Below are 9060 nucleotides of genomic sequence, written 5' to 3' on the forward strand. Positions count from 1 at the left end.
CCACATTACACGGTAAATGGAGAGATAAAACCCTGGACGAAATGATACGCTTGTGCAGGGACATTGACCCCTTTGCTTCAAGGGTGTCACAGGCCGTGCATCTGGCTATTGGGGCAGCCCTCCAGACAGGGGACCCGCAGAGAAACTGCTTTCGGTGCGGCCAGCCCGGCCATTTTGCCCGCCAGTGCCCGGAATCCTCCCCTACTACTCCTACGCTGTACCCAGATTCCCCCCCTGCTCCCGCTCCGTATAGGTCCCCTCAGCCGTTGACCCTCTGTCCTAGGTGCAGGAAGGGGAAACATTGGGCAAACACTTGCCGCGCCATTACGGATGTCGATGGTCGTCCCCTACGGGGAAACGGCCGGAGGGGCCAGCCCCGGGCCCCTCAGCCAATCCCCTTCGTTCGGGCCTCGGGGGACAGCCCGCCTGCACCCCGCCCTACAGAGCCACCTCGGGAAGTGCGGGAATGGACTTGTGTGCCACCTCCACCACAATACTAACTCCCGAGGGCGGGGTTCAGGTCGTCCCTGCGGGGGTGTACGGTCCCCCACCCCCGAATTTGTACTTCCTCATTCTTGGTCGCGCCTCGGCTGCCATCGGCGGCCTCGTTATTCATCCCACTGTGGTGGACAGTAATTACACGGGGGAGATCCACTTGCCTGTCTCGGCCCCGAAGGGCCCCATTGCTATTTCTCAAGGACAGCGCCTGGCTCAGGCCCTGCCGCTCCCCATACAGACACGCCTGTCTCGGCCCCGAAGGGCCCCATTGCTATTTCTCAAGGACAGCGCCTGGCTCAGGCCCTGCCGCTCCCCCTACAGACAACCTATCCCGCCCCCGTTACTAAACGAGGGCGGTCTCTGCCGGGCTCCTCGGACATATACTGGGCCCAGAGCCCCTGTATTCGTCGCGACCCCTCCCCTTTTTCTTTCTGACCCCGCTTCGGAACTCCTGCATTTGGGTTCCCGGGTAGCGATTGGATCCTCCCGTTCCTGATATCGGTCGTCACGGGCACAGCGGTGCGGGCTCCGGGAAGAGGTCGGCCCCGCGTTACCAGAAAGGACCCGCCCGAAAACCGTTGGCGTGAGTTGTCACCCCCTGCGCTCCTGATCGTTTGTAGACCACCATCCGGAGAGGACCCGGAGAGATGGATAACCCTCGAGAATGAGCATGCACTGATAACCCCGATTTGGGGGTTGCCTCGATCATCTGAATCCAGAGACTGCGGGCCGCATGGACCCTGAAGGTTACGTTCAGTGGGGACAGTGGGTTCTGGGAGGTTGTTTCGGTTTACCTCTTGTGCTTGGGATTGTGATATTCTTGCTGTACTTGTGCCATACGAAGTGCAGACCCCTTAGACAGGACTAGGTGACAAGATTGTAAAGAGAACCAAGCAGCAGAGGTGAGGGCACAGACACCATGATTTCGTGGCGCATGGTCCCTGTGCTGACCCTCATCTTCCTTGCCATGGCAACCGTGCTGTCTCTTCTCCTGCTGCTGCTTCCTGGGACCCAGGGCGGCTTCGAGACCCCCGACCGCGCCGCGCTCAGCCGTACCCTCTTTGGCAGCCCCTGCGACTGCAAGGGCGGTATGCTCTCCGTGCGCCCCGCGTCGTATACACGTTCGGTTGATTGCACCACAAAAATGGCCTACCTTGCCTACCGCCACACCATTACAGGGACCTCCAAGCAATCGTGGGAATGTGTAACCAAGCCCCGGGTAATCCCTGCAATTGGCGACCAGCCTGGGCTCTGCCCCTCCGGCTGCGTCTACCTCCAGGCCCTACACTCCACCTGTTACGATTCTGTCCAACGGTGCACGGGCCCGCAGGATCAGCCCTTGCCCACTGCCATACAGCAAAGGGACTATGCTGGCACCTTCGGAGGTGAGTGGGGGTCTGACCCCCATTCCAGCAAATATGCTCAGGCCCCCTGCGACAGGAACAATGTCGGAAAGACCGTTTGTTGGCCCCTCCAGGCCCCTATCCACCTCTCTGATGGGGGTGGCCCTACGGATCAGGTCAGAGAATCCCGGGTAAGTGCTCGTGTGGAGGAGATAATTAAAAGTCTTTATCCCTCCTTGCACTATCACACCCTCGCCTTGCCAAAACCCCGGGGTACGGACCTCGATGTCCACACCTCGGAGATCCTAGCGGCCACGCTCCGGGCCCTTAACCATACCAACCCAGACCTGGCTGCTAGCTGCTGGCTATGCATGACCCTCGGCACACCCATGCCCCTGGCCCTTGTGTCCGAGAACGCCTCCCTCTCGGAGAATTGCACGCTCAGTCCGCCTTTTAGGGTGCAGCCCGTTAGCCTCGACTCCCTCCCTCCCCCCTGTACCCAAGCCCCTTTTCAAAATTCCAGTTTTGACATCGATGTTGGGCGCGCCCCCTTTGTCAACTGCTCGGTGACTGTCAACCTCTCCTCCTCGGCTATGCGCTGCCCCAGACCGGGCCAGGTTTTCGTGTGCGGGGGTAATCAGGCCTTCACCGCGCTACCCCAAAATTGGACAGGCCTGTGTGTTCAGGCATCGCTTCTGCCGGACATTGACATTATTTCGGGTACTGAGCCCGTCCCCCTGCCCAGCTTGGATTACATAGCTGGTAGATCCAAGAGGGCTGTCGTACTCATCCCCTTGCTCGTCGGCCTCGGAGTTACAGGGGCTTTGGCCACTGGCTCCGCCGGGTTGGGGGTGGCCCTAGACTCATATCGAAAGCTGTCCACCCAATTAATCAGTGATGTGCAGACCCTCTCTGAGACTATTCACGATCTCCAAGACCAAATCGACTCCCTTGCGGAGGTCGTCCTGCAAAACCGGAGAGGGTTGGATCTGCTCACAGCAGAACAGGGGGGGATCTGCCTAGCCCTGCAAGAAAAATGCTGCTTCTACGCCAATAAGTCCGGCATAGTTCGGGACAAGATCAGGAAATTGCAGGAAGACCTGGTCAAGCGTCGTCGCGAGCTCTTTGAGAATCCCCTTTGGAGTGGCTTGCGTGGCGTCCTTCCTTATCTCCTTCCTCTCCTTGGGCCCCTGTTCGGTTTCCTCCTCCTTCTTTCCTTTGGGCCTTGGGCTTTTAACAAACTAACCTCTTTCGTTAAGTCTCAGATCGAGTCCTCTCTCAGGACGCCTGTCGGTGTCCACTACCACCGCCTCGATTCACAGGATGACCCTGTGGATTCTCTCGAAGACGGCTTTCGACTCTCTACTCTCGCGCAGCCTGATTCTCGGTGCGCTAGGATGTGGCGCTCCTTTCAGGAGAAATGCCACCTGACAGCTGTGAGACGGCCGATGACGGGAATATTGAGGCCCCATGGCAGACCCCAGGCGCGGCTGCAGTCGCACCCCATGACGGGAATAGAGCGGGGCCGCCAGGGCCAGGCTGCTGCGGGACCTCCCCGCTTAGCCTAAGACAGGGGCGCTGCCTATACGCTGCAGTCGCACCCCATGACGGGAATAGAGCGGGGCCGCCAGAGCCTGGTCCTCGCGGAGCCACCCCGCTTAGCCTAAGACAGGGGCGCTGCCCGCAGCCACTCTGCCCATGGAAATCAGCCTCATAGCCTAAGCCAGGCTTTCTCTATATACTCTGAGAGGGGGAGATGTTGGGGACCACCTGTCATGTAAGGCCCCTGGCCTACCCCTGCAAAGGCACCGCACCCCGCCTGCCAGTTCCAGGAAGGGCCTAACCACGAGATGTCCTCATCAGCAGATGTTCCAACGGCGATAAGCTCCGGAAAGCCCCTGAAGCAAACTTCCTGATTGCCGCACCTCCCCCCACGCTCTATATATACATGTAGTGTGCAAAAATAAAGTTGACTCTTGCCTCGCACCCACCTCGGTCTCCCTTCTCTTCTTCACCCGTCCCCTTTCAGCCGCTGGCGGCTTACTCAGGCAGGGTCCTCCTCGGCCCCCACTCGACCCGGCCCCGGTGGCACGGGCATACAATGGGGATAAAGACTGTGAGGCCTCTGTGGGACAGGGAGGTATTCAACGCGATGATCTTTTATCTACCCTGATGCTGGACATATTTTAAGTGCTTAACAAATACCATCATAATCACCTCACTCATCAGAGCCACAGTTCCCTCATCTGTAAAAGGGGATTCGATACCTGTTTTGACTCCTACCTAAGCAGTGGGACACGAACTGAACCCATCTGATGATCGGGTCAGACACAGTCCCTGTCCCATGTGGAGCTCATAATCATAATGATGATGATGATAGTTAAGCCAAGTCTGGGTCCCACATGGGGCAAAGTCAAAGCTGGAGTTGGCAGGGAACCTGTCCGCCCACCATTGTACTGGACTCTTCCCAAGTGCTCGGCACAGTGCTCTGCACACAGAAGAACTTAAATACAACTGACTGACTGAATGAATGATATTTGTTAATCACTTACTCCGTCACAGGCACTGGGCGACAAGCAAAGCAATTATGGTTTGATACAGTCAGTGTCCGCCATGGGGCTCACAATCTTAATTCCCATTTTACAGATGAGGTCCCTGGGACCCAGAGAAGTGAAGTGACTTGCCTAATGTCCCCCTCAGTCAATCACATTTCTTGAGCACTTACTACGTGCGGAACACTGTACTAAGCACTTGAGAGAGAACAATAGAACAATATAAGAGACATAATCTCTGCCCACAATGAACTTACAGTCTAGAGGGGGAGATGGACATTAATATAAACGAATACATTACAGATGAGCGGCAGAGCCGGGAGTTCAACCTGTGTCCTCCTGAATCCCAGGCCCATGCCCTATCCTCTAGGGAACAAACCGAGCAGCTAAAAACCCTCAAAATTCCATTTCTTACGGGCAAACCTTCTCATTTCTCTTCCCTGCCTCATATTTGTCACATTTATGAGGCCAAAAATATTGAAGTTCTAAGAAGCGGAAATAGGAAAATCAAAAAAGCTGGTTTGTTTAGACTCCAGACTGTAAGCTCCTTATGGGCAGGGAACGTGTTTGCTAATTCTATTGTATTGTACTCCACCAGGGGCTTAGTACAGTGCACTCTGCACGCAGTAACCATTCAATAAATACCTTTGATGGATGTTTAACCAGTATGTGGGGAAAGGGGTGTGCCCCAGTGGAAAGAGCAGCCGACCAATCAGTCATGTTTCCTGAGGGCTTACTCTGTGCAGATCATCATCTGAGGAGTCAGAGGACTTGGGGTCTAAGCTCTGCTCCGCCACTTGTCTGCTGTGACTTGTTTGGGTAAGTCACTTCACCTCTCTGAGCCTCTTCTGGCAAATGGGGATGAAGACTGTAAGCTCCATGTAGGACAGGAACCATGCCCAACCTCATAAGCTTGTACCTACTCCGGTGCTTAGAACAGTGCTCGAAACAGAGTAAGCACCTAACGAACAACATTTAAAAGAAAGAGAGGGAGGGAACCAGGATGAAAATCCAATCAGTCGTATTAATGGAGCGCTTACTGTGTGCAGAGCACTGGTCCAAGCGCTTGGGTGAGTACACTAGAACAATAAAAGGCCACATTCCCTGCCCACAGAGAGCTTAGGGTCTAGAGTGGGAGACAGACTATAACAGAAATAAAGAAATAACAGATACGGACATAAGTGCCGTGGGGCCGGGAGGAGGGGGATGAATAAAGGGAGCGAGTCAGGGTGACACAGAAGGGAGTGGGAGAAGAGGAAATGAGGGCTTAGGTCGGGGAAGGCCTCCTAAGGGCTTAGTACAGTGTTCTGCACACATTCAGTGCTCAATAAATACTGACTGACTATCCGAGCTGATTAACTTGTACCTCCTTCAGTGCTTAGAGAAGTGCTTGACAAAGAGTAAGCGCTAAAGAAATGCCATTTCAAAGAAACACAAAAAAAGAAAGAGGAAGCCAGACTGACGAGGAACTGAGCTCCACTCCCAGTCTGGCCAACAAATCTGGAGCTAGAACGAAGAAGGGGAATACTCTACTAGGAGAAGCAGCAAGGCCTAGCTGGTAGACCCCAAGGCCTGGAAGTCAGAAGAATGTAAATTCAAATTCCAGTTTTGTCCCCGGTCTGCTGGGTGACCTTGGATAAGTCTCTTCACTTCCCTGGGCCTCAGTCACTTCATCTGTAAAATGGAGATCAATCCTAAATTAATGCCTATTTATAACTGAACCTCCAGGGTGATTTTACTGGGGCAATTCTTGGTTGATTTGGGTTTGTGTGATCAAGGGGTATGATAAAACCTCTCAAAGATAAGTAAAAACTGAAAAGTCTGCCCACAGGATCACCAGCGATCACAGGGATTCGATCCCTGCTTTCTCTCCTACTCTGGCTGTGGGATAAGCACAGTAACCATCTGAAGATCTGTCTGGAAACTGTCCCTCTCTCATGTGAGGTTCAGAATCATAATGATGATGGTGATGATGATGATGATGATGATGATGGTTAAGCCAAGTCTGGGTCCCACGTGGGGTGCAGTCAGAGTTGGAGGTAGGCATGGAGTGTGTCTGCCCACCATTGTACTGAACTCTCCTAAGTGCTCGGTACAGTGTTCTGCACAGAGGAAGAACTTAATAAATATGATTGAATGAATAAATAAATACGATTGAATGAATGGTATTGGTTACTATGGGCCAGGCACTGTTCTGAAAACTGGTTACACACCGAGATAATCATGGTTTGACACAGTCCAAGTTCCCCAGAGGGCTACCAATCTTAATCCCCATTTTACAGATAAGGTCACTGAGGCCCAGAGAAATAAAGTGATTTGCCCTTTGTCTCCCTCAGTCAATCACATTTACTGAGCGCTTATGACGTGCAAAGCACTGTACTAAGCACTTAGGAGAGTACAACAGAGCAATAGACACATTCTCTGCCCACAATGAACTTACAGTCTAGAGGGGGAGATGGTAATTAATAGAAATCAATACATGACAGATGAGCGGCAGACCTGGGAATAGAACCCAGGTCCTCCCGATAACCAGGCCCGTGCCCTATCTGCTAAGGAACAAACCGAGCGGCAGAAGAGCCTCAAAATCCCAGTTCCTACCATTAAACCTTCTCATGTCTCTTCCCTGCCTCACAATCGTTACATTTATGAGGCCAAAAATATTGAAGTTCTAATAAGCGAAAAATCAAAAAGCTGGGTTTTTAGACACCACATTGTAAGCTCCTTATAAACAAGGAACGTATTGGCTAATTCTATTGCATCCTACTCCCCCAGTTGCTTAGTACTGAGCATGCTGCACATATTAAGCATTCAATAAACAGCTTTGATTGATGTTTAATTGGTATGTGGGGGAAGGGGCGATTGGAAAAAGCAGCTGGTCAATCAGTAAAATTTATCGAGGGATTACTGTGTGCAGGTCACCAGCCGGGGAGTCAGAGGACTTGGGTTCTAACCTCAGCTCTGCCAACTGTCCGCTGTGTGACCTTGGGCAAGTCACTTCACTTCTCTGGGCCTCAGGACCCTCCTCTGTAAAATGGAGATGAAGACTGTGAGACCCATGCGAGACAGGGAAGCTTCCAATGTGCAAACAAATCACCCTTCCTCCCTCAGGCCCTACCGAAGGCTCACCTCCTCCAGGAGGCCTTCCCAGACTGAGCCCCCTTTTTCAACAGCCCCCGCCACTACCCCACATTGCCCCGACTCACTCCCTTCGCTCTACCCTGCCCTGCCCCACAGCACTTGTGTATATATGTACATATCTATAATTCTATTTATTTACATTTATGGAACAGCGCCTGACACATAATAAGTGCTTAACAAATACCATCATCATCACCTCACTTAGCAGAGCCTTGGTTCTCTGATCTGGAAAACAGGGATTCGAACCCTGTTTTCTCTCCTACTCGGGCTGTGGGACAAGCACTTTTATCCATCTGATGATCAGTTTGGACACAGTCCCTGTCCCGTGTGGGATTCACAACCATACTAATGATGATAATTAAGCAAAGTCTGTGTCCCACGTGGGATGCAGTCTAAGTAGGAGGTAGGCAGGTTATAATATTCTGTTTACGGCTTTGCTTTCTTTGCATTTCCAGGGTCCCTTTACCCTGCTAGAAGACACTTTCATCCAAAATTGGCCTCGTTTATTCAGAGTTAAATCTCTAACCACTTTGACCATAACCAGTGAGCTGTCACAGCTCAGATCTTAGGTGCCTCCTGGGTGTTTTTCATTTGAAGGAACGTGGAAGATGATGTGATGAGCCTGAGATGGGTTTGGGCACGTACTTCCCAAGCACTTAGTACAGTGCTCTGCACACACTAAGTGCTCAGTAAATATGATTGAGTGAATGGGTGACTGAATAAAGGCTGAACATGACTGATTAGACTGCTAATAATAATAATAATTGTGGTACTTGTTAAACGCTTACCATGTGCCAAGCACTGTTCTAAGCTCCAGGGTAGATATAAAGTAATGAGGCTGGACCCAGAGGCTGTCCCACATGGAGCTCAGTCTTAATCCCCATTTTGCAGATGAGGTAACTGAGGCCCAGAGAAATGAAGCGACTTACCCAAGGTCACACAGCAGACATGTGGCACCTCAGTCCTTCCTCTGCACCCTAAAACTGGAAACCTGTCCTATAGTAAGTTCTGAGGGGCCTTGTGTGGCACGTCCCAACCCCAAGGCATTCTGGGAGGGGAGGCTGGAGAACCCCACGGCAGACCTGCTCCGTGGCCTCGGGCGAATCACAGGACCACAGACAAGGTGGCAAGTAGAACGGCCATTTGTCCGAACTGACCCCTCACCTGATCCAATTCTCAGTTGACCCGGCCAATGTGGTACGGGTCAGGACCGAACGCCTTCCCGTCCACCATATTTATTTTCCGTGCCCCGCCTCCCTCCGCTCCTTTACTCTGACTGCAGAGTTCCACGGAGCGGAAGCAGTGCCCATGCTCCCAGGGACCAGAGAGGGGAATGCCACTGGAGAAATGCCCCAAGATAAAGGCGGACTTCCGAGAAGCGGCGTGGTCTTGTGGAAAGAGCCCGGGCCTGGGAGTCAAAGGACCTGAGTTCCAGTCCTGGCTCCACCAAATGCCCGCCGTGTGACCTTGGGCAAGTGGCTCCACTTCCCTGGGCCTCGGTTCTCCTACTTAAACTGTGACGCCCACCA

The 9060-nt window shown here is 52.7% G+C and overlaps 1 protein-coding gene across 1 annotated transcript; it reads left to right on the forward strand.

The window, feature by feature from the left end:
* The first annotated feature begins 1417 nt into the window (after positions 1-1417).
* Positions 1418-3819, forward strand: LOC119923291 (syncytin-1-like). The gene has a single exon (XM_038742741.1). It carries the CDS (start codon positions 1418-1420, stop codon positions 3407-3409), a length of 1992 nt encoding a protein of 663 aa, XP_038598669.1. The 3' UTR covers positions 3410-3819.
* The last annotated feature ends 5241 nt before the right edge of the window (positions 3820-9060 follow it).

This window comes from Tachyglossus aculeatus, unplaced genomic scaffold, assembly GCF_015852505.1.
Source record: "Tachyglossus aculeatus isolate mTacAcu1 unplaced genomic scaffold, mTacAcu1.pri scaffold_169_arrow_ctg1, whole genome shotgun sequence".
NCBI lineage: Eukaryota > Metazoa > Chordata > Mammalia > Monotremata > Tachyglossidae > Tachyglossus > Tachyglossus aculeatus.

Coding starts and splice junctions, on each gene's coding strand:
- LOC119923291 (XM_038742741.1), top strand. CDS start 1,418: ATGATTTCGTGGCGCATGGTCCCTGTGCTGACCCTCATCTTCCTTGCC.